At 49.2% G+C, this 26375-nt stretch overlaps 2 protein-coding genes across 2 annotated transcripts in view; both read right to left on the bottom strand.

Annotated features, from left to right (window-relative positions):
• The window catches only part of LOC145358968 (sodium channel protein type 1 subunit alpha-like), a 512173-nt gene that overhangs the window by 361943 nt on the left and 123855 nt on the right, over positions 1 to 26375 (bottom strand). The gene's annotated exons all lie outside the window — the stretch shown is intronic.
• The window catches only part of LOC145358957 (uncharacterized), a 59974-nt gene continuing 46474 nt past the window's right edge, over positions 12876 to 26375 (bottom strand). The window contains exons 4-5 of the mRNA XM_080213310.1: positions 13143 to 13299; positions 12876 to 13051 (exon numbers count right to left, since the gene is read on the bottom strand). Coding sequence (XP_080069436.1) covers positions 12945 to 13051; positions 13143 to 13299 — 264 coding nt within the window. The 3' untranslated portion in view covers positions 12876 to 12944. The remainder of the gene's footprint in view (positions 13052 to 13142; positions 13300 to 26375) is intronic.

The following is a 26375-nucleotide window of genomic DNA, read 5'->3' as shown; positions in this document are numbered from 1 at the left end:
CGCAGTCAGAGCCCGCACTCGCAATCAGAGCCCGCACTCGCAGTCAGAGCCCGCACTCGCAGTCTGAGCCCGCACTCGCAATCAGAGCCCGCACTCGCAGTCAGAGCCCGCACTCGCAGTCTGAGCCCGCACTCTCGGCCAGAGCCCGCACTCGCAGTCTGAGCCGCACTCGCAATCAGAGCCCGCACTCGCAGTCAGAGCCCGCACTCGCAGTCTGAGCCCCGCACTCGCAGTCTGAGCCCGCACTCGCAGTCAGAGCCCGCACTCGCAGTCTGAGCCCGCACTCGCAGTCTGAGCCCGCACTCTCAGTCAGAGCCCGCACTCTCGGTCAGAGCCCGCACTCGCAGTCTGAGCCCGCACTCGCAGTCTGAGCCCGCACTCTCAGTCAGAGCCCGCACTCTCAGTCTGAGCCCGCACTCTCAGTCTGAGCCCGCACTCGCAGTCTGAGCCCGCACTCGCAGTCTGAGCCCGCACTCTCAGTCTGAGCCCGCACTCTCAGTCTGAGCCCGCACTCTCAGTCTGAGCCCGCACTCGCAGTCTGAGCCCGCACTCTCAGTCTGAGCCCGCACTCTCGGTCAGAGCCCGCACTCGCAGTCTGAGCCCGCACTCGCAGTCTGAGCCCGCACTCTCAGTCTGAGCCCGCACTCGCAGTCTGAGCCCGCACTCTCGGTCAGAGCCCGCACTCGCAGTCTGAGCCCGCACTCGCAGTCTGAGCCCGCACTCGCAGTCTGAGCCCGCACTCTCAGTCTGAGCCCGCACTCGCAGTCTGAGCCCGCACTCTCGGTCAGAGCCCGCACTCGCAGTCTGAGCCCGCACTCGCAGTCTGAGCCCGCACTCTCAGTCAGAGCCCGCACTCGCAGTCTGAGCCCGCACTCGCAATCAGAGCCCGCACTCGCAGTCAGAGCCCGCACTCGCAATCAGAGCCCGCAATCGCAGTCAGAGCCCGCACTCTCAGTCAGAGCCCACACTCTCAGTCAGAGCCCGCACTCGCAATCAGAGCCCGCAATCGCAATCAGAGCCCGCACTCGCAATCAGAGCCCGCACTCTCAGTCAGAGCCCGCACTCGCAGTCAGAGCCCGCACTCGCAGTCAGAGCCCGCACTCGCAGTCAGAGCCCGCACTCGCAGTCAGAGCCCGCACTCGCAGTCAGAGCCCGCACTCGCAGTCAGAGCCCGCACTCGCAGTCAGAGCCTGCACTCGCAATCAGAGCCCGCACTCGCAGTCAGAGCCCGCACTCGCAGTCTGAGCCCGCACTCTCAGTCAGAGCCTGCACTCGCAGTCAGAGCCCGCACTCGCAGTCAGAGCCCGCACTCGCAGTCTGAGCCCGCACTCGCAATCAGAGCCCGCACTCGCAGTCTGAGCCCGCACTCACAGTCTGAGCCCGCACTCACAGTCTGAGCCCGCACTCGCAATCAGAGCCCGCACTCGCAGTCTGAGCCCGCACTCGCAATCAGAGCCCGCACTCGCAGTCAGAGCCCGCACTCGCAATCAGAGCCCGCACTCGCAGTCTGAGCCCACACTCGCAATCAGAGCCCGCACTCGCAGTCAGAGCCCGCACTCGCAATCAGAGCCCGCACTCGCAATCAGAGCCCGCACTCGCAGTCAGAGCCCGCCACTCGCAATCAGAGCCCGCACTCGCAGTCAGAGCCCGCACTCGCAGTCTGAGCCCGCACTCGCAGTCTGAGCCCGCACTCGCAATCAGAGCCCGCACTCGCAGTCAGAGCCCGCACTCGCAGTCAGAGCCCGCACTCGCAATCAGAGCCGCACTCGCAGTCAGAGCCCGCACTCGCAGTCAGAGCCCGCACTCGCAATCAGAGCCCGCACTCGCAGTCAGAGCCCGCACTCGCAATCAGAGCCCGCACTCTCAGTCAGAGCCCGCACTCTCAGTCAGAGCCCGCACTCGCAGTCAGAGCCCGCACTCGCAGTCAGAGCCCGCACTCGCAATCAGAGCCCGCACTCGCAATCAGAGCCCGCACTCGCAGTCAGAGCCCGCACTCGCAGTCAGAGCCCGCACTCGCAATCAGAGCCCGCACTCGCAATCAGAGCCCGCACTCGCAGTCAGAGCCCGCACTCGCAGTCAGAGCCCGCACTCTCAGTCAGAGCCCGCCACTCGCAGTCTGAGCCCGCACTCGCAGTCAGAGCCGCACTCGCAGTCAGAGCCCGCACTCTCAGTCAGAGCCCGCACTCTCAGTCAGAGCCCGCACTCGCAGTCAGAGCCCGCACTCTCAGTCAGAGCCCGCACTCGCAGTCAGAGCCCGCACTCGCAGTCAGAGCCCGCACTCGCAGTCAGAGCCCGCACTCGCAGTCAGAGCCGCACTCTCAGTCAGAGCCCGCACTCTCAGTCAGAGCCCGCACTCACAGTCAGAGCCCGCACTCTCAGTCTGAGCCCGCACTCGCAGTCAGAGCCCGCACTCGCAGTCAGAGCCCGCACTCGCAGTCAGAGCCCGCACTCGCAATCAGAGCCCGCACTCGCAGTCTGAGCCCGCACTCGCAGTCAGAGCCCGCACTCGCAATCAGAGCCCGCACTCGCAGTCAGAGCCCGCACTCGCAGTCAGAGCCCGCACATCGCAGTCAGAGCCCGCACTCGCAGTCTGAGCCCGCACTCGCAGTCTGAGCCCGCACTCGCAGTCTGAGCCCGCACTCAGCCAGAAAGTAATGTAAATGTGCTAACTAGGTTAGCGTTGTGGCTTTTAAACAAAAGGAAAAAAGAAGTGGTTTGCACATGTGGATTCAAATAACAACAACCAATTTATTGTCGAGTTATCACCTGTACAGAGTAAAATTGAAACTAAACAGGAACCTGTGAAACACCTCTTTGACATCAACATCAATTCATATGATTATTTTTTAAATAGTGTGCAGGAAGGATCAGTGGCCATTTTGCAATCGGCTATCACCTAAGTATACCTTTCGATATGTCAAAAGGTATGCCTTTTGATGTATGATCAGTCAATAATGTGAAAAGATGACCACATAAATAATGATGAAACCTTTGAACACCAAAAATTACACTCAATGTTTCCTTTTTCTGGCTGAGCATAGTTAAATTCAGCATTCGTCAGAGTAAGCAAAGCAAAAGCTTTTGGTCTTTCTTCTCCTGGTGTATAATATGTGAAACTATTGCTCCTACTCCAAAAGGAGACGCGTCGCAGGCAACCAGTAATGGCAACTTCAATTCAAAATAAATCAATACTTCAGACTTCTGCAAAGCATCTTTGACATCCTTATATGCTTTCTCACATTGTTGCCCAGTCCCATGACTGTATCACACATAGTGTATTATATAATGGTTTCAATAATGCAGCTAAGTTAGGAACTAATTTGCCATTATAATTTACTAATGCTAGAAAGAACCTTAATTGCAGATGTGGAGCTTCTAAAATAGTGTCCATCTTTTTAGGTGCTTTTTGTCAGCTTTTATTGTCAGTAACATGACCCAAATATCGGACTGATGTGTCAAATTTGTCACAATTTTCTTTCTTGATACATAGACCATGCACTTGAAGACATTCCACTCTTGTTTCTAAATCACTCAAGTGCTCTTGTTCATTGACCCTATTAGAACACCATCCAAGCAACATTGTACACCAGAGAGACCACTTGAAGTCTGATCCATCAATCATTGAAATCGTGCTAGTGTGGGTGTTATTCCAATAAGTAATCTTTTATTATGCAAAAGACCTTTGTAAGTCACGATGGTAAGCAATGGTTGTGATTCAGCAGCTACATTCATCTGTAAGTGTGTTGTGAAAGATCAATCTCACTGAATTTATGCCCCATCTGATAATGTAGCAAACAAATCTTAAATTGAAGGAAGTGAATATTGATCAGCACACAACACTGGATTTGTGGTGATTTTAAAATCACCACAAATACAAACTGAACCATCTGGTTTCATGACAGGTACGATAGGAGTAGCCCAATCACTCATTGTAACTGGTGCTAATACACCAGTGTTAATAAATCACTGTAATTCTTCTTCAAACTTGCGACAAATTGCATTTGGCACTGCCATATGTTTCTGTGTTTCACTCAACTCGACGTTGACCATGATGTAACCTTTTAGCAGTACAATCTCTTCTGTGTATGTCTTAAAATCACAATAGCTGGTTGTACAGAAAGAGGCTACAATTTTTATCAGAGAATCAGAGAATCTCTGCAGTTTAAAAGGAGGCCATGTGGCTCATTGAACTTGCACCAATAATCTCACCCAGGCCCATCCCTGTGACCCACATAATTTGAAAGGCTGGATAAAATGGGACGTATTTCCTTAGAAAGTAGGAGGCTTAGGACTGATCTTATAGAGGTCTACAAAATAATGAGAGATATAGATAAGCTAGATAGTCAACATCTTTTCCCAAAGGTGAAGGTGTCTAAACTAGAGGGCATAGGTTTAAGATGAAAGTGGAGAGATATCAAAAGAGCCGGATGGACAATTTTTTTCCCGCAGAGGGTGGTGAGTGTCTGGAACAAACTGCCAGAGGCAGTAGTAGAGGTGGGGTACCATTTTGTTTTTTAAAAAGCATTTAGATACTCATGAGTAACACATGAGTAAGATTGGTATAGAAGAATATGAACCAAACTAAATTCTGAATCAGAGCCCGCACTCTCAATCAGAGCCCGCACTCTCAATCAGAGCCCGCACTCCGGATTAGGGCCTATACTCCAAATTAGGGCTGACACTCCGAATTAGAGCCACACTCTCAATGAGGGCTCACACTCAAGATGAAGCACACACTACAAGATGAAGGCATGTAAAATCTCCAGCTCCAACACACCCCTCCCTAATGAGTTCAATGCAGTCTTTGCCCATTTTGAGCAAGACATCAGCAACAGCATATCCCCCATCCTGGTATCTGGGGTCACCATTACAGATGTCCAAACAACTTTCTGAAAAGTCGACCCACGAAAGCCACCGGCCAGGATGAAGTACCCGCACATACACTCAGATCCTGCGCGGATCAGCTGGCGGGGGTACTTGCAGACACTTTCAACCTCTCTTTACAACAATCTGAAGCTCCTACCTGCTTCAAAAAGATGACCATCATCCCAATACTAAAGAAAAGCCAAGCAGCGTGCTTTAATAACTATTGACTAATGGCTTTGAAATCCATCATTATGAAGTGCTTCAAAGGGTTAGTCATGGCATGAATCAATTCCAGCCTCACAGACTGCCTGGATCCACTACAGTTCATCTACTGTCGCAATAGGTCCACAGCAGACTGACCCTAAGCTCAACCCTGGAACACCTAGATAACAAAGACACTTATATCAAACTCCTATTTATTGACTACAGCTTAGCCTTCAACACCATTATCCCTGCGAAACTCATCTCCAAACTCCGTGGCCTGAGGCTCAGCTCCTCCTCTACACTGGATCCTGAACTTCCTAACTCACAGATCACAATCAGTAACGATAGGCAACAACACCTCCTCCACAATCACCCTCAACACCGGTGCCCCACAAGGCTGTGTTCTCAGCCCTCTACTATATACTCCTTATACATCTATGACTGTGTGGCTAATTCCCTTCCGACTCAATTTTCAAGTTTGCTGACGACTGGGTCATATCTCAAAAAATGACGAGACAGAGTACAGGAATGAGGTAGAGAATGTGGTGGATTATCTCCCTCAATGTCAACAAAATGAAGGAGATTGTCATCGGCTTCAGGAAGCGTAAAGGAGAACATCCCCCTATCTAAATCAATGGGGATGAAGTAGAGATGGTCAAGAGCTTCAAGTTTTTCTGTGTCCAGATCACCAACAACCTGTCCTGGTTCCCCCACGCTGACACAATAGTTAAAAAAAACCCACCAATGCCTCTACTTTCTCAGAAGACTAAGCAAATTTGGCATGTCAGCTACAACTCTCACCAACTTTTACTCATGCACCATAGAAGGGTTGTATCACAGCTTGATATGGCTCCTGCTCAGGAGTCGTAGCGTTATGTTGCAACTGTACACAACTCTGGTGCGGCCGCACTTGGAGTATTGTGTGCAGTTCTGGTCCCCACATTACAGGAAGGATGTGGAGGCTTTGGAGAGGGTGCAGAGGAGGTTTACCAGGATGTTGCCTGGTATGGAGGGGAGGTCCTATGAGGAGAGGCTGAGGGATTTGGGGTTGTTTTCGCTGGAAAGAAGGCGGCTAAGAGGGGATCTTATTGAAACATATAAGATGATTAGAGGTTTAGATAGGGTGGATAGTGATAGCCTTTTTCCTCTGATGGAAAAATCTAGCACGAGGGGGCATGGCTTTAAACTAAGGGGGGGTAGTTATAGGACAGATGTCAGGGGTAGGTTCTTTACCCAGAGGGTGGTGAGGGATTGAAATGCCCTGCCTGCTGCAGTTGTAAACGCGCCTAGTTTGGGGGCGTTTAAGAGGTCTGTGGACAGGTTTATGGACGAAAAGGGATTGGTTTAGGTTAGTGGGTCATTGTTGTTTTTTTTAACTGGTCGGCGCAACATCGTGGGCCGAAGGGCCTGTTCTGCGCTGTAATGTTCTATGTTCTAAAACCGCAAGGAACTACGAAGATCATGAATGTAGCCCAGTCCATCACACAAACCAGCCTCCCATCCATTGACTCTGTCTACGCCTCCCACTGCCTCGGTAAAGCAGCCAGCATAATTAAAGACCTCACGCACTCCGGACATTCTCTCTTCCACCTTCTTCCGTCTGGAAAAAGATACAAAAGTCTGAGGTCACGTACCAACCGACTCAAGAACAGCTTCTTCCCTGCTGCTGTCTGACTTTTGAAAAGATCTGTCTTGCATTAAGCTGATCTTTCTCTATACCCTAGCTATGACTGCAACACTATAATCTGCATTCTCCCGTTTCCTTCTTTATGAATGGTATGCTTTGTCTGTGTAGCGTACAAGAAACACAATTTTTCACTGTATACCAATACGTGACAATAATAAATCAAATCAAACTCTCAATCAGAGCCCACACTCTCCGTCAGAGCCCGCACTTTGGTGGGAGCTTTTCCATCTGGGATGCCATGGGAATCATGACAGGCGGTCAGGGAGCCATGCAAATATTCATTGATTTGGGTGGGACCTTCCGCTATTGGCCACGCACTTCTGAAGCCACCTGCCCTTTGAGTAAGAGCCCGGACACTCAATTAAGGCACGCATTCTGAATTTCAGAGCCCACACACGGAACCAAGGACCATGCTTGGAATCTGGGCCCGCACTCCCAGTCCAGGCCCGCGCTCCCAATCTGGCCCGCGCTCCCAATCTGGGCCCACACTCCCAATCGGTGCCCAATTTCCAAATCAGAGCCCGCACTCCGAATCCGAGCCCGAACTCCAAATCCAAGCCCGCGCGCTGAAGTCATAATCACATGCTGAATTAGTGCACACACTCTGATTGCAGCCCACACTCAGAATTAGTGCATATACTAAATTAGAGCCCACACACTCTCAATCAGAGTTTACACGCTCAATCAGAGCCCACACTCTGAATTAGAGTGCACACTGGAGACACATTCTGAATTAGAGCACACACTCCGGCTGGAGTTTTTCAGCAGGTGGGGTGTGGCATTCTCCTTTGGCCTCGGGCATTACTTTACGAGCCTCCAACAGGGGTGTTGGTAAAATTCTGGCATCTGAATTAAAATCCACAGGCTGAATCCAAGTCCACACCCTGAATCCGAGCCCACACCCTGAATTCGCAATAATGTACTGAATTAGAGCCCACAGGGGTGATTCTCCCATCCTGACATGGCAATATTTTGGCGGATCGGGCCGGGAGATTCGTGTGGTGGCCATTTCGTGGGATCCCAGTGAGCAATTACGACCCTTGCACATCTCCCAACCTGAAAACACTGGCGCTGTTGGGATCGCGCTGGAAACCGGCATGCCATTATCAGGATCGACACGGCAATCGCCGCCCACATTAGCATCTCCCACCTCATTAGTATGGTGTCCCTTTGGCGTGAATCGGAGTAGGTGTATTAAGGTCTCAGCCTGGCGTGGCAGTGTTGAGCTGGCGTGAGGAGGTGTGTGCTGTGGACCTGAAGCGAGTGGAGCGCGGGGGATGTTGCAGGCAGGCCTTGGAAATGCTTGTTGTGGGCTTCCTCCTGGTTGTCTTCAGGTGCTGGCCCGTGGACTGGTGATATCTGGGGTGATATCTTTTCTCAGAGCTCTGTGGGGGAGGAGCCCTGAAGGAGTGCAGCTCAGCCTCCCTGTCCAGGAGCACTGTGCATTGGCACTGTCTTGCCCTGGGGTATGGTCAGGGACCGCACTAAGTGCTGGGTTTCTACAGGGGACATGGTGTGGGGGGAGGGATGGGGGGGGGGTTGCGGTGGTGGCGTTGGGGATGAGTGCCCCACGTGCTAACTGAGGCCTAACCACACCAGGCAGCAGGTGCTCCAGGCCGGGATGCCGAGGTTCAGACACGGACTGCGTGTAATCTGCTGTCACTGTGCACCCGGCTGGTGACGGCTAGCAGCCTGATCATTTGGAGCTAGCCATTATGGTGGTGAATAAGGAGGAGGAGGAGGAAGTGCTCAGGAGGTAGAGGGCCCGGGGATACCAACGCAGGAACAGCCAATGCCAGTCCCTCAGGAAGGAAGGCTGCAGCTGAGGGTCAGGGGGTGGGGGAGCAGGCTGCTGAAAAGGGTGCACAGGAGGCTGAGGGTGCCGAGGGCAAGGAGATACAGGCCCCAGAATTCCTTTGAGGGCCTCTTGGATGTGATGTGCTGTCGCCAGCAGCGGTTCTCCAAGAGCATGTTGTGGCACCTATGTGAGGTGCTCACAGACCTAGCACCTCGGGGGGGGGGGGGGGGGAGGGGGGGGGGGAGTCATCAGCTCCCTGTGGAAGTTATGCTGACGGCTGCCCTTAATTTTTATGGAACTGGGTCATTTCAGGCACCTAGTGGTGACCTCAGTGGGATCTCCCAGACCTCCGTTTCCAGATGGGCGTGGCAGGTCACAGATACCCGATACGCCCAGGCAGGACAGTACGTGAACATTGATGTGGGCTGTGCATGGCAGGAGTCGTGGGCTCTCGCCTTCGCTGCTATTACAGGGATGCCGAATGTTTCAGGGAACAGTGGACAGGACACATGTCGCGTTGCGGGCCCCACACGGAGCACCACAGTCCTTCGTGAACAGAAAAGGGTTCCACCCCCTGAATGTGCCGATCGTGTGTGACCACCTCACACAGATCATGCAGATCCACATGAGATGGGGCGGCACAGTGGCACAGTGGTGAGCATTGCTGCCTCACGGCGCCAGAGACCCGGGTTCAATTCCCGGCTTGGGTCACTTTCTGTGAGAAGTCTACACTTTCTCCCCGCGTCTGGGTGGGTTTCCTTCGGGTGCTCCAGTTTCCTCACACTGTGCGGGTTAGTGTCCATGCGAAATTGCCCCTTTGTGTCAGGGGGACTAGCCGGGGTAAACGCATGGGCTTATGGAGATAGGGCCTGGGTGGAGTTGTGGTCGATGTAGACGCGACGGGCCGAATGGCCTCCTTCTGCACTGTGGGATTCTATGATTTTATGATTCCAGGTCAATGCATGCCGTCCAGTGAGTGTCCATAACAGCTTTGCCCTGAGGCAGTCGAGCATCCCTGGCCTCTTTGAAGACCAGACCAGGCAGCCGGGATGGCTCATAGAACATAGAACTTTACAGCGCAGAACAGGCCCTTCGGCCCACGATGTTGCGCCGACCAGACTTTTTAAAAAAAAACACTGACCCACTAATCTAAACCAATCCCTTTTCGTCCATAAACCTATCCACAGATCTCTTAAACGCCCCCAAACTAGGCGCATTTACAACCGCAGCAGGCAGGGCATTCCAATCCCTCACCACCCTCTGGGTAAAGAACCTACCCCTGACATCCGTCCTATAACTACCCCCCCTTAATTTAAAGCCATGCCCCCTCGTGCTAGCTTTCTCCATCCGAGGAAAAAGGCTATCACCGTCCACCCTATCTAAACCTCTAATCATCTTATATGTTTCAATAAGATCCCCTCTTAGCCTCCTTCTTTCCAGCGGAAACAACCCCAAATCCCTCAGTCTCTCCTCATAGGCTCAGGAGTTACCCACTAAGGTCATGGGTGATGACGCCTGTGCAGGGGTCCGAGACCGAAACAGAGACCCGCTACAATGAAGCCCACGCTGCCACCCAGTCCGTAGTAGAGCGGTGCATCAGCTTGCTTAAAATGCGGTCCCGCTGCTTGGACCGCTCTGGAGGGTCCATCCTGTCTGACCCTGTGCATGCTTCATGCATAATAGTAACTTGCCGCATCCTGCACAAAATCGCCCAGCGGCAGAGAGACCAGGTGGAACTGGAGGAGGGGGAGCAAGAGCAGCGAGGGGCGAGGGGGATGTCCTACTGTATGAGGATGCAGAAGAAGGAGGGCGGGCTGCGATGGCAGGTGTCTGGCAGGGTAGGGGCAAGGAGGGACACCTTGATTGCAACCTGCTTCACTTAGCTGGTCTGTGCAGTGAGGGGGTGCAACGCCACACAGCCACTGCGCCCCAGGAACAAGTGCAGCCTTCCAAACTGACTTGGGCCCCCAAACCACCACGTCACTCTTTCCCAGCCTCTCCCATCCCACCATCCTGTCCCCCAGAAACATCCAGACCTGTTCATGGGCCTGGGCTGGCAACTGTTGCAAGTCTTGGTTGAAGCTGGAGGATGATGGTGGCTCGCTGTTGTGCCTGGTGCCTCTCAAGTCTGACTCCTATCCGTACTCCGAATGCACGCTGCCACCCTGGCCCACGTAGCAGTCAGGGCTGGGGACACATTGTTTGGGGGGCAATCAGTGAGGGGGGGGCACTTGCACCAAGAGTCCGGTGAATGTTGGGGAGGGTAGGACAGGCACACTGCGCTGTTGCATGTGGCTGAGTCTCACAAGGCACAACAGATAGCACTCTGTGCATGGGAAGGGGGAGCACTCAGCTCTGTAGGAGGGATGGGGGTGGGTGAGGAGGGAGAATCAGAGACACATTCATCACAGCTCTGACGTGCAAATAAAAGTTTACTGGGCTCTTAGCATTAAGGCTGAAGAAATCCTGACAACTGGTGACCTTCACCCATGCCCTCTTAGTGAGCTACAACTTTTTAACTTTGTGTGGCCTACTGCTTCTTCTAGGTGCTACCCCGGGATGCACATCGGAGATGGAGTGTCCAACTGTGATTCACGCCCTGTTGCCTGTGATGCCTTGGCGGACATTCCCTGGGTGGCCAGGACCTGGGAGGCCCCGGTTGACTTGCGGATGACACTGTTTCTGTGCCACTCTGTTCATCTAGCTAGCCCAGGGTGAGGAAGGGGGAAAATCGGAAGGTTTCGGGATGTCTAGGATGTCCTGGCTGGAAGATCCCCAACATGGGCTCAAGGCCTTCCTCCTCCCTTGGGATGCCCAGAAGCCCCGGGGGCAGAGTAGCTGGATTGAGCTCCAGAAGCTCCAGTGTCACCTGGCTCCACCAGTCTTGAAGGCCCACTTGCATCTGCCCCATGGTTTGTGATACAGTCATAGAGTCATAGAGGTTTACAGCATGGAAACAGGCCCTTTAGCCCAACTTGTCCACGCCCTTTTAAATTTTAATACCCTAAATTAATCCCAATTGTCCTCATTTGGCCCATATCCCTCTATACCCATCCTACCCATGTAACTATCTAAATGCTTTTTAAAATACAAAATTGTACCCGCCTCTAATACTACCTCTGGCAGCTTGTTCCAGACAATCACCACCCTCTGTGTCAAAAAATTGCCTCTCTGGACACTTTTGTATCTTTCCCCTCTCACCTTAAACCTATGCCCTCTAGTTTTAGACTCCCCTACCTTTGGGAAAAGGGACTATCTATCTGATCTATGCCCTTCATTATTTTATAGACCTCTATAAGATCACCTCTCAGCCTCCTATGCTCCAGAGAAAAAAGTCCCACTCTATCTAACCTCCCCTTATAACTCAATCCATCAAGTCCTGCTAGCATCTTAGTAAATCTTTTCTGCATTCTTACTAGTTTAATAATATCCTTTCTATAATAGGGTGACCAGAATTGCACACAGTACTCCAAGTGTGGTCTTATACAACTTCAATAATATATTCCAATTCCTATGTTCAGTGTTTTGACTGATGAAACCAAGCATGCCAAGTGCCTTCTTCACCACTCTGTCAACCTGTGACTCCACTTTTAACGAGTATGAACATGTACCCCTAGATGTACTCCTGTGATCCCTCAGCCTTGGCCCTCTGAGACTGGGTCAAGCTCTGGAGTCCCTCCGCCACAGCATTCGGCGTGTGGGCAAGGCTCTGGAGACCCTCAGCAGTAGCCCTCTGAGCCTAGGCTAAGTTGTCAAGGCTCAAAGCCACAGCCTACTGTTTCTCCAGAATGCCAGCGAGAGTCCCAGCCATGACCAACAGTGTCTCCCACATGCCTCCATCATCCATGGCCATCGAACACCGTGCCTCCAGGATGTCGGGAACACACTTGCCCGTGGCCCGCTGTGTCTTCAGGATGGCCTGGACTCTTCCGCCCATGAGGACAGGCTCCTGAGCCAGACTTTCCACTGCGGTTGCCACCCTTGCAGTGTTGGCCTGGGTCTCACACTGTGTTGGCAACACCTCCTGCAGCAGCACTCTGTTTGACTCTTCTAACCAGCCTTGCAGTCGCAGCATAGCTGCTGACAGCCCATCCACCACTCCCTGGATTTGCTGATGCACCTCCACCAGCCTTGGGACGATCGAACCCCGAGGCCCAGCATCTGGCTTGGGGGACAGCTGAATCCTGGCCTCCGGCAGACCTCCGTGTGCCCAAGCCCTTGGGTATGCCCGCCTCCACCCAATGTGCATCTGTGTCAGTGATGTGCTCACCAGGTCATGATCCAGAAGCCCCAACACTAGAAGTACGCACCATGGTGATAGTCTCTGTGTTGGTGGGTTGTGTGGTTAATGCCTATGCTGCTTCACTGGTGCTGTCCTCGGAGGATTCTTCACGGCCTCCCTCCGAAGTGTAGTCCAGGGTTTCCTGGGGAATTTGCTGACCAGCATCGGGGGAGGGCGCCAGCACCTGAAGGGCCAGGTTCCTCTGGGTCCAGAGCTGCAATAAAGAACACACATTTGGGGAAGGGAGGTAAATCATTCTACGCAGCATCGCACTTACTACAAGGAGGACTTAGGCTGATACTCACTTGCATGCTGGACGTCCACCTGGCTGTCCGCCAACATTCTGCACGCCCCATCACCCCCTGCTAGCTCCATGGCACACTGTTCAAAGCTGGTCAGCTGCTGCAGGACAGGCACCTCACCTATCTGTACCCTCTCTCGCTGGCTGTGCACGCTTTCCTCCTGTGGGTACATAAGGTGGACAGCAAGCATCACTATACCGAAGTGCATGGTGTGCAATGTGTAACTGTGCCCCGGACGCTGTGTGGGCAGTTTCAGGGAAAGGGGTCACCACTGAGGGGTGCTCACTGAGGGATGAGGGGAAGGGGTTAGATGTTGTTCCTGCGAGAAGGGGGCTTTGTTGCATACCCTTCAGGAGTCTAAGCATGGTTTGAGATCTGTGCCGACCATGTGCGGGTTTCAAAGTGGGATGCTCACCCACTCGCTGCCCAAAGGAGGTAGTACAGTTTCTTTTTGCTACTGTCCAGACCAAGGTGCCAGGCTCTTGGCTATTAGTGCGTCTGCCACCTCTTCCCACAATGCCATGGCAGCTGCACCCCTTGGGTGAGGGCCCTGATTGGGGAAGAGTCACTGGTGCCTCTTCTCTACAGTATCAAGCAGATGGGCCTGGTCAGCCTCAGTGAATCTCAACACTGGTTTCTTTGTTGACATCTTCATGGCGTGACTGGCTGTGTGTCCATTCCTGCACCTTATGTACAGCTCTGGCATATTAGGGGAGTGCAGGTGCAGAGAGTGAGGCCAGTCAAGGGTCAGTTGGCAACAATTCCTTGTAAGAAATTTTGAAGGCTGCTTTCAGTTGAGTATCATGCATCCCTCGGGGTGTTGATTGACTCCCATTCGATAATTTGCAGTGTCCAGGGTGGCTGTAATACTTAGAGCTCCCAATCAATAAGCTGCAGTGTCCATTGGGGGTGTAATACTCAGGGATCCCATTCAATAAACTGCATTGTTCGGGGAGGCTGTAATACTCAGGGCTCCCATTCGATAAGCTGCAGTGTTCGGGGGGGGCTGTTATACTCAGAGCTCCTATTCAACAGGGGGAATGCTCGCAAGCTGGGGTTGTGCATGGCAGTACAGCGCGAGTTCTGTTCATGAGAGCAATAAGGTTAGTATGTTCATGAGGAGGAGAAATGGGATACCTGCGGTTTCCAGCTCAATGGGGGAATGGGGTGAGTGGGCAGCCATGTACGTATGGAGGGGGAGTGGAGTGAGGTCCAGCGATGAGGGCCAGCAATGTCTATATGGGGGGGTAGGGAGCAGCGATAATTATATGGGGGAGGGTTCAGCAATGTGTATATGAGGGGAGCAGTGACATCTATACGGGGGCGGTAGGGGTGGCAACAATGTCTGTATGGAGGTGGTCCAGTGATATCTGTTTGCGGGTGGGGGGGGGGGGGGGTGGTGAGGGTCTAGCGACGATGCCAGCAATATCTGTGAGGGTTTGAGAGCAGTAATCTCAAGGCTGGGAGGTCTTTTCAACAATCTCCCAGGGATGTGCTCGTGCAGGGGTTCCCACTCACCCCGCCAATTTCAGTTTCTTTAGCGTGAATAGCTCCGCCCCCGCCGAGCATTTAATTATGTTCACGATTGTGACCTTTGCATTGCACAGGGTGTGGGAGAGTCAAGCCTGAACACCCACTGAAAAAACAATCGTAACTTACACCAATTTTCCTGCAAGTTCAGCGCTTAGAACATTTTTGGGGGAATTGTCCCCCGCATTCTGAATTAAAGAACATTCAGAATTAGAGCACACATCCTGAATTTGAGCGCAAACCATAAATTAGACCCAACACTCTCAATCAGAGCTCACACTCTGAATTAGAGTGCACATTCTGAATTAGAGCACGTACTCTGAACTAGAGCCATGATGTGGATTTGCCAGTGTTGGACTGGGTGGGCACAGTAAGAAGTCTCACAACACCAGGTTAAAGTCCATCAGGTTTACTTGGAGCCACGTTCTGAACTAGAGCACACATTATATTAGAGCACACGCTCTGAATTAGAGCCCGCACTCTGAACCAGAGCCCGCACTCTGAACCAGAGCCCGCACTCCGAACCAGGGCCCGCACTCCGAACCAGGGCCCGCACTCCGAACTAGAGCCCGCACTCCGAACCAGAGCCCGCACTCCGAACCAGAGCCCGCACTCCGAACCAGAGCCCGCACTCTGAATTAGAGCCCATATGCTGAATTTGTAATCATGCACTGAATTAGAGCCCACATTCTGAATTAAAGCACATCCAGAATTAGAGCACACACTTTGAATTAGAACACTGTGATGACTTATCAGGCAATTGAGGTTGGCAGGTTTCAGTATGAACTCCCTAATTGAGAGCAATTGATGGCCCAATCAGGGAGCCCCATGTCTTGTATATAAACAGGAGTGTTACTCCTTCTGTGCACTGGATGCAGATAGCACATGGTGAGCACTCTGTATAGCATGGTGGGATCTTGTAAATAAAGGAACTTTGATGATGGGACTTCTGCTTCCATGGACTTATTACAAGCATGCACTCTGAATCAGAGCCCACACTCTGAATGCAAGTCCACACCTTGAATCAGAGCACAACTGGAACCACATTCTGAATTAAAGACAGATCCTGAATTAGAGTCCACGTGCTAAAGTAGAGCCTACACTTTCAATTCAAGCACAGAGGCTGAATTAGGGAACATAGTCTGAATTTCACCACACAGTCTGACTTCAGGGCCACATTCCGAATCAGAGCGCACATTCTGAATTAGAGCACATGTTCTGAATTAATGCCCACACACAGAATTAGAGCGCACATTCTCAGTTATTGCTCACACTCTGAATTGGAGCACAGGTTGTGAACTAGAGTGCACATTGTGAAATAGAGCCAACAGTCTGAATTTTAGCTCACACTGGGAATTACAGCCCACACTCGAAATTAGATGCACATTCAGAATTAGAGCGCACACCATGAATTGGAATCAACATTCTGAATAAGAGCCCACATGCAGAATTAGAGTCTACACTTGGAATTAGAGCCCACAGTCGGAATTAGAGTCTACATGCTAAATTCATAATCGTGCGCTGAATTAGAGAGGACACTCTGAATATAGCCCACACTCAGAATTGGAGCGCACATTCTGAACTGGATCCCAAACTCTGAATTAGGGCCCATATTTTGAATTAAAACACATTCAGAATTAGAGCACACACTCTGAATTCAAGCACACACTCTGAATCAGGGCCTATATTCTGAATTAGAGTGCACACTCTGAATTGGAGCACACACCATGAACTAGAGCCATGATGTAGAGATGTCGGCGTTAGACTGGGGTGGGCACAGTAAGAAGTCTCACAACACCAGGTTAAAGTCCAACAGGTTTATTTGGAGCCACATTCTGAATTAGAGCACACACTAAATTACAGCACATACTCAGAATTAGAACCCACACCTGAATTTGAGCATACATTGACTTAGAGTCCACACACTGAATTAGAACCCACACTCTGAATTGGAATATGCATTCCGAATAGATTCCATATTCTGAATTAGAGCACACATTCTGAACAGGAGAGCACATTCTGAATTACGGCACATTTTCTGAATTAAAGGACACAATCTGAATTAGAGCACACACTTTGAATTAGAGTGTACACTCTGAATTAGAGCCCACAATCTGAAATAGAGCCACTTTCTGAACTAGAGTGCACATTCTGAATTACAGTGCACACTCTAAATTAGAACCCACATTCTGAACTAAAGTTCATTCAGAATTAGGGTACAAATCCTGAATTAAAGCACATCCAGAATTAGAGCACAAATTCTGAATTAATGCACATTCAGAATTATATCTACACACTGAATTCGTAATCATGCACTAAATTAGAGAAAACACTCTGAATATAGCTCACACTCAAAACTGGAGCGCACATTCTGAACTGGAGCCCAAACTCTGAATTAGAACTCATAGTCTGAATTAGAGGCCGTATTTTGAATTAAAACACATTCAGAATTAGAGCACATGCTCTGAATTTGAGACCGCACTCTGAATCAGAGCCCACACTCTGAATAAGAGCGCACATTCTGAATTAGAGCACACAGTCTGAACTAGAGCCATGGTGTAGAGATGCTGGCATTGGACTGGGTGAGCACAGTAAGAAATCTCATAACACCAACAGGTTAATGTCCAACAGGATTATATGGAACCATGTTCTGAATTAGGGCACATACTAAATTAGAGCAGACACTAAATTAGAGCGCATGTTGAATTAAAGCACACACTGAATTAAAGCACACACTTGAATTAGAGCCCACACGCTGAATAGATTCCACATTCTGAGCAGGAGAACACATTCTGAATTACGGCACACATTCTGAATTAGAGCGCAAACTTTGAATTAGAGCACACACTATGAAGTAGAGCCCCCATTTTGAATTAGAGCCCAAATTCTGAATTAAAGCCAACAAAGCAAATTCAGAACTAGAGCACAGGTCCTGAATTAAGGCACATTCAGAATTAGGGCAGAAATTCTGAATTAAAGCATATTCAGATTTGAGCACAAATTCTGAATTAAAGCACATTCTGAATTCATGAGCACACTGTGAATTATGCCAACATCCTTAATTATAACCCACATGTCTCAATCAGAGCTCACAATCCGCACATTCTGAGTTAGAGCCCAAATGATCAGGATTAGAGCCCACACGCTGAATTCATAATCATGCACTCAATTAGAGCACACACTCTGAATACAGCTCACACATTGAATTAGAGTGGACAATCTGAATTAGATTGCACATTCTGAATTAGAGCCCAAACTCTGAATTAGAGCCCACATTCTGAAATAAAGCACATTCAGAATTAGAGCACACACTCTGAATTGGAGCACATGTTCTGAATTAGTGCCCACACTGGAATCCACACTCTGATATAGGGTGCGCTTTCTGAATTAGAGTGCACATATGGAATTAGAGAGCAAATTCTAATTTAGAGCGCACACTCTGAATTGGAGCACAGGTCCTGAATTAGAGTGCACATTCTGAATTAGAGCACATGTTCTGAAGTAGAGCTCAAATTCTGAATTAAAACACATTCAGAATTAGAGCAGACATTCTGAATTCAAACCCACACTCTGAATTAGAACTCACGCTCTCAATCAGAGCTCACACTCTCAATCAGACCACACGTTCTAAATTAGAGTCCACACTCAAATTAGAGCCCACGCTCGGAATTAAAGCCCATACTTGGAATTAGAGCCTACATTCTGAATTGAAGCACATCTGAATCAGAGCCCAAACTCTGAATGCAAGCACACAGTCTCAATTAGAGCCCATGCTCTGAATTGGTGCACATGTTCTGAATTAGACCCACATTGGAGCCAACACTCTTAATTAGAGCGCACGCTCTGTATTACAGCCCACACGCAGAATTATAGTGCATATTCTAAATTAAAGTGCTCACTCTGGATTGGAGCACAGACCCTGAATTAGAATCCTCATTCCGAATTAGAACCCACATTTGGGATGAGTGCCCACACTAGGAATTAGAGTCCGCACATTGAATTAGAGCCCAACCTCTGAATTAAAGCCCGCTCTAGTGCCCACACTCTGACTTACAGCAGGTGTTCTGAATTAGAGCACGCAGACTGAATTGAAGTGCACATTCTGAATTAGAGCACAGATTCTGAATTAGAGTCCACATACTAAAATAGAGCCCACCACTCTGAATTCGAGCATACAGGCTGTATTTGACCTCAAATGTTGGCAAGTTGATGGCAAGTTAATGTTGGCAAGTGTGAGGTTGTCCACTTTGGTACGAATAATGGTAGGAAGGACTATTACTTACGTGGCGAAAAACTGCAGCAGGCGACGGTGCAGAGGGACCTCAGGGTCCTTGTGCATGAGTGGCAAAAACCCAGCCTGCAGGTGCAGCAGGTGGTCAGGAAGGCGAATGGGATGCTGGCCTTCATAGTGAGGGGGATTGAATATAAAAGTAGGGAGGTCTTGCTGCAGCCGTATAGGGCACTGGTGAGGCCGCAGCTGGAGTACTGTGTGCAGTTCTGGTCGCCGCACTTACGCAGGGATATTTTGGCCTTGGAGGGAGTGCACAGGAGGTTTACTAGGCTGATTCCGGAGTTGAGGGGGTTGAACTATGAGGAGAGGCTGAACAAACTAGGCTTGTACTCGTTAGAGTTTAGAAGAATGAGGGGAGATCTCATTGAGACATATAAGATGTTGAATGGGATGGATAGGATAGAGGTGGAGAGGCTCTTCCCACTCAGAAAGGACAGTAGGACTAGAGGGCACAGCCGCAAGATAAAGGGGGGGGCGGTTTAGAACGGAGTTGAGGAGGAACTTCTTCACTCAAAGGGTGGTGAATCTCTGGAATTCTCTGCCTGTTGAAGTGGTGGAGGCTGCCTCGCTCAATATTTTTAAGACGTGGGTTGATAGGTTTTTGATAGGCAAGGGGATTAAGGGTTATGGGGAGAGGGCGAGAATATGGAACGGAGCCACGACAGATCAGCCATGATCTTATTGAATGGCGGGGCAGGCTCGAGGGGCTAGATGGCCTACTCCTGCTCCTATTTATGTTCTTATGTTCTTATGTTCAAACTCTGAATTAGGGAACACACTTTGAATTACAGCACACACTCTCAGTTAGAGCTCCCATTCTGAATTAGAGACTACAGTCTGAATTCGTGCACACACTGATTTGGAGCACAGGTTCTGAATTAGAGCACACATTCTGAACTAAAGCACATACTCTGAATTAGAGACCTCATTCTGAATTAGGGACCACATTCAAAATTAGTGTGCATGTTCTGAATTGAAGCACAGATTCTAAATTAGAGCCCACATTCTGAATTAGAGCTCACACTCTGAATTAGAACGCACAGAATGTATTAGAGCACACACACTGAATTAGAGTGTACATTCTAAATTAGAGCACACACTCTGTATTGGAGCACAAATTCTGAGTTACAGCCCACAATCTGAATTAAAGCACATTCAAAATTAGAGCATATATTCTGAATTTGAGCGCACACCCTGAATTAGAGCCAACATTCTGAATTAGAGCCCACACTCTGAATTAGAGCCCACATTCTGAATTAGAGCCCACACACTGAATTTGCAATGTTTGTATATTTTAAATTAGAGCACACAGGCTGAGTTAGACCACACACCCTGAATTAGGGAACACATTCTGAATTATAGCACGCACTCTGAATTAGGGCCCACATTCTAAATCAGAGTACACACTCTGAATTAGAGGCCACATTCTGAATTAGAGCGCGCACTCTCAATCTGAGCCCATGTTCTGAATTAGAGCGCACACGCTAATTTAAAGTGCACATTCTAAGTCAAAGCTCACACTCTGAATTGGACCGTAAGTTCGGAATTAGAGCCCACTTTCTGAATTAGAACGTAAGAACATAAGAAATAGGAGCAGGAGTAGGCCATCTAGCCCTTCGAGCCTGCCCCGCCATTCAATAAGATCATGGCTGATCTGTCGTGGCTCTGTTCCACTTTCCGGCCCTCTCCCCATAACCCTTAATCTCCTCTCTTATCAAAAACCCATCAACCCGCTTCTTGAAAATATTTAGCAAGGCAGCCTCCACCACTTCAACGGGTAGAGAATTCCACAGATTCACCACCCTTTGAGTGAAGAAGTTCCTCCTCAACTCCGTTCTAAAACGCCCCCCCTTTATCTTGAGGCTGTGCCCCCTAGTCCTACTGTCTTTTTTGAGCGGGAAGAGTCTCTCCACCTCTATCCTATCCATCCCATTCATCATCTTATACGTCTCAATGAGATCTCCCCTCATTCTTCTAAACTCCAACGAGTACAAGCCTATTAGAGCACATTCAGAATTAGAACAAAAATTCTGAATTAAAGCACATTCAGAATTAGAGTGCACATTCTGAATGTGAGCATATACTATGAATAGAGCCAACAGTCTGAATTAGAGCTCACATTCGGAACTAGAGCCAACATACTGAATTCGTAATCATGCACTGAATTGGAGCACATGCGTTAATTTCGAGCATACACTCTGAATACAGCCCACACTCTGAATTAGAGTGCATAATCTGAATTAGAGTACACACTTTGAATTCAAAAGCATATTCTGAATTAGAGCACAAATTCTGAATCCAAACACATTCAGAATTAGAGCACACATTCTGAATTTGAGCGCACATGAATTAGAGCCCATACTCGGAATTAGAGCGCTCATTCTGAATCAGAGCACACGCACTGAATTAAAGTGCATATTCTAAATTAGAATGCACACTCTGGATTGGAGCACAGATTCTGAATTAGAGCCCACACTCGGAATTATAGCCAACACCTGGAATTAGGCTCCACATTCTGTATTAGGAGGAGGAGATAAAGAAACTAAAAGAAAAGCAGCAGGAGAAGATAGAACAATTAAAAGCAGAAAAGGACAGAGAGGTAGATGAATTAAAAAGAACAAACCAGGCAAATTTATTATATCTGGGCAATTTTCAGTCCTAGTATGAGAGAGCCTACCAAGACGCTCAGCGCGCTGTCTTGGCCAATGATGAAAACGTGTGGATGGTAGCACGAATAGAAGCTAAGTGGACCGATCTGCAGACGGCAATAAAAGCGCTACATCAAGCCAGTAAGGAACAGAGACAGGCAGCCACTGACCACTCCAAATGCCAGCGAGGAATTTCACAGCTGGAATTCCTATTATTGGTTCAAAGCAGATTTATGTGTACCTTCAGGACAGCAGAGGAAGAGAAGATAGAGGATGCAGATTGAGGAGGGTTAAAAGAGAACGCTAAACTGTACGTTATGTGAACCGAGGATTGAGGTCTACCACCATCTTTCCCAAGGAAAGTCATACCCACCACGCCCCAGGTTCATCTCCGATGCACCCAGTGACAACTGAATGTTGGGTAGGAGGCGCTCAGGGCCTAGCCGTTACGTACCCGTTGAAGTGGTGGAGGCTGCCTCGCTAAATATTTTTAAGAAGCGGGTTGATGGGTTTTTGATAAGAGAGGGGATTAAGGGTTATGGGGAGAGGGCGGGAAAGTGGAACTGAGCCACGACAGATCAGCCATGATCTTATTGAATGGCGGGGCAGGCTCGAAGGGCCAGATGGCCTACTCCTGCTCCTATTTCTTATGTTCTTATGTTCTTATGTACACGACCCCATTTATGCTGGCACAAGTGGCCTAAATCACAAATAAGATCTCAACTTTTGAGCCATCGGCTGATCCACACAGTTTCTTTGAGGAGGTTAGGCGGTACAAGATAATGCATAGGCTAGATAAAAAGGAGGATGCAAAGTTGATGTGCTTATGCAATTCAGTCCATTCTGCCCTGCCAGCCCATCAAAACCTTAAACGAGATCAAGGAAGTGATGTTGACTGCAGTAGGGTTTGATAAAGGGAATCCTGTTGATGGGTTAAATAAATGTAAACAGAGGAAAGGGGAACACCCAAAAGCCTTTGCCAGTTGTTTATGGATCCACTTCATGGGGATATGTGGGGAATTAGATCGGGTTAGATTAAATGAAACCAATTCATCCAAATGGGCTAGGACATTAGTGTCACACACCACAGAGGAAGGAAGAAAGCTGGCACTAATTTTGACTCTGCATTGAGCTCTGTTGACCTCTGTTTACATTTATGACTTCCCTTGGGAAAGATCTAATACAGATAGGAAATATACAGTAAATGGCAGAACTGTTAAGAGTATTGACAAGCAAAGGGATCTGGGTATACAGGTACACAGGTCACTGAAAGTGGCAATGCAGCTGGAGAAGGTAGTCAAGAAGTCTTCGTTGGCTGGGGTACTGAGTTTAAAAATTGGCAAGTCATGTTGCAGCTTTATAGAACCTTAATTAGGCCACACTTGGAATACAGTGTTCAATTCTGGTCGCCACACTACCTGAAGGATGTGGAGGCTTTGGACAGGGTACAGAAAAGATTTATCAGGATGTTGCCTGGTGTGGAGGGCATTAGCTATGAGGAGAGGTTGGAGAAACTTGGTTTGTTCTCACTGGAGCGACGCAGGTTGAGAGGAGACCTAATAGAAGTCTATAAAATTATGAGAGGTATGGACAGAGTGGATAGTCAGAAGCTTTTTCCCAGGGTGGAAGAGTCAATTACTGGGGGACATAGGTTTAAGGTGCAAGGGGCAAGGTTTAAAAGAGATGTACGTGGCAGATTTTTTACACAGAGAGTGATGGGTGCCTGGAACTCGTTGCCGGGGAGGTAGTGGAAGCAGATACAGTAGTGACTTTTAAGGGGCGCCTTGACAAGTACACGAATGAGATAGGGATAGAGGGATATGGTCCCCGGAAGGGTAAGGGATTTTAGTTCAGTCGGGCAGCATGGTCGGTGCAGGCTTGGATGGCCGAAGGGCCTGTTCCTGTGCTGTAATTTTCTTCGTTCTTTGTTCTATTACAGCTCCTGTACAGGTCCCCCGAGGCAACGTAGTGTTTGACTATCCAGTGGTGCTATTTGGCCTTCCCCCACATGCTGAACACATTCTTGGGTCCGATTGCATGAACAAATGGAATCTTTCATTCATTCACCTAATCGATGCAATTCACAGATGGCTACGATTAGCAGAGCACCATCAATCATTCCAGTCGGGACACATGCTCATCGGGTTAGCAAAACGGGGGAATTCTGGTTTGATTCCTTAACAATTAGCAGTGATCCAGCCATAAGGGAGGTGCTTCAAAGAAACAATGGAGTGTTTGCACAACACAAGCATGATTGTGGCCAGATACGTGGGGAGGTGTTAACTGAAGGGCCAGACCCGAATCCGCAGAGACAATACGGTTTCCGCAGACAGGCAGAGGGGGAGGTGGCCAAAGTAATTGCTAGTCTATTACAGCAGGGGTTGTTGAGATGGGTGTCATCAACAAACAATGCACCGATATGGACTGTAAAGAAAGCAGGAGGATCATGGAGGTTAACGATTGATTATCGGGAATTAAATAAGGTTACTCCACTCATAGCCCCCACCGTAGCTACAAGCCTCATCACCATGGTGAGACAGGAAGTTCCAAGCAAAGTTTTTCTTGGTACTGGATATCAGTAATGGTTTCTGATCCATCCCTTTAAATCAGTCCTGCCAGTATCAGTTTGCCTTTACCTTCCAGGGACAGCAATACACTTGGTCTTGCCTACTGCAGGGTTTCCATAATTCCCCGTGCATCTTCCACAGAGGACTAGCTACCAGACTAGGAAAGTTTTCCAGACCTGAGTCCTGGTCTAATATGTAGACAATTTATTGTTACAGACTGACACCAAAGAGGAGCATGTAACATTGCTGGATGAATTGCTGGCTCTGCTCCACTCATTAGGCTGCAAAGTCAACCTGAAAAAGACCCAAATTTTGCAACGCAAGGTCATACACCTCGGTACATAGACCTACCCGTGGGAAGAGGGAGATCGAACTGAAAAGGATAGACTCCACAGTGCACCTCCCACTGCCCCGAGATATGAGTGTCTTCCGATCTTTCCTAAGTCTAGTAGGGTGCTGTCGGAACCATATAGATGGCATCGGCATCAAAGCATACCCCACTACCCGAATTGTTAAAGAAAACTGTGACCTGGGAGAAGATTGCACAGCACACAGCTGCAGTAACTGATCTAAAGCGCACCCTCGCCACAGCACCAGCCTTACTCGCCCCCTACCCAGATCTACCATACGCCTTAGAGGTTGCAGCCACCGACCACACACTTTCAGCCGTATTATTACAAGAAAGACATGGTAGGCTAGGCCCAGTAGTCTATGCCTCACGAATATTAGACCCAGTCAGATAGGGCTTCTCCGGGTGCGAACGAAACCTGCTCGCAATATTTTGGGCTGCGCACCATTTTGCATATATTGACTGAGCACACCCCAACCCAGCTTCTGCTAGACAGCCACCTTAAAGATGGCCCAGTAAGTCAGAGCTGCACTGCCCATTGGACATTATTACTACAGAGTAGGGTTATCATGTAAAGCGAACCAATGTACCCACATTCTTGGCAGATAATTTAAACTATGGGGAAGATTATTGCCACAAAGGACCCCACAGCTCCGTTTATCCCGAAACAACAGGAGGCACGGTCAAGGATAAAACAGACAGCCATCCAACAGACAGACTCATCCATGGGAATTTATGTAGATGGTTCATCCCCCATAGCGGATGGGACCAGGATCACTGGATGTGACGTTTATGTGGAAAATAAACAGGGACGAGCTACTAATAGAACTCGTTCTCAAACTACCCAGTCATTTGAGTGCTCAAGCTGCCAAACTAGCAGCAGTCACATACGTAGTGAGTCACCCAGATTTATTTCCAACTCCCACCAACATACATTCCAATAGCGTGTACGTGTGTAACAGCCTGACTGAGTTCCTACCATTATGGGAAGCCGGAGATTTCGTCTCTGAGGACGGAGAGCCTCTATCATCAGCCCCCTTATTAAAATACGTTCTGCAGGCCACCGAAGGACGTACCTATGGAATTGTCAAAGATAGAAGCCACCACAGGAGCTCCCCACCTGGTAACTGTAAGGCTGATGCATTAGCCAAGGCCAGTGCCTGTACGGGACAATTCTGGCAGCCACCCATAGGAGAGCAAGTAATCACCGTTGCTATCTGCCAAACTAATATAGCCAAACTGGTCCAGGCACAGCACACTGACGAATCCCAAAAACAAATCTTAGAAGGAACCATCCAGTGCCATATGAGAAATGGAAGGATCAAATGTACATTCGGGGTGTTTAATTTTAAAGAAAGGCATGTAAGCAGCCCCTAACCAAGACAGAAATCAGTTCATCTGCCAATACCATGACAGACATGGACATCAGGGCATAGAGACAATAACTGAGCGATTGAAAGAACGATGTTGCTGGCCTGAACTACACGATGATGTCACCCATTATATCGAAAATTATTTAATTTGTGTTCAAAAGAACTCCAATAGGTACACCAGGAAAGCAGAGCTAAAACACACATGCCCAGTAGAAGGACCCTGGACAAGTAGGAACGGATTTAAGTATGTCCTGATAATAATAGGCACTTTCGCCAAATGGGTTGAGGCAATCCCCACTAGATCCAACACAGTTAAGGCCACCACAAAAATATTAGCCCAACAGGTGTTTACACAATGGGGTCTTCCCCGCAGCATAGAGTGCAGCAAAGGTACACATTTCACCTGGCAGGTGATGCAGAACGTTACGGCTATGTTTGACATCAAACAGAAATTCCTCATCTCCGAGCATTCATAATC

This window comes from Carcharhinus amblyrhynchos, chromosome 2 (genome assembly GCF_965287045.1).
Source record: "Carcharhinus amblyrhynchos chromosome 2, sCarAmb.v2.hapA, whole genome shotgun sequence".
In the NCBI taxonomy this organism is placed as follows: Eukaryota; Metazoa; Chordata; class Chondrichthyes; order Carcharhiniformes; family Carcharhinidae; genus Carcharhinus; species Carcharhinus amblyrhynchos.
The sequence above is the reverse complement of the archived record's forward strand: the minus strand, read 5'-3'. Positions and strand labels throughout refer to the sequence as shown.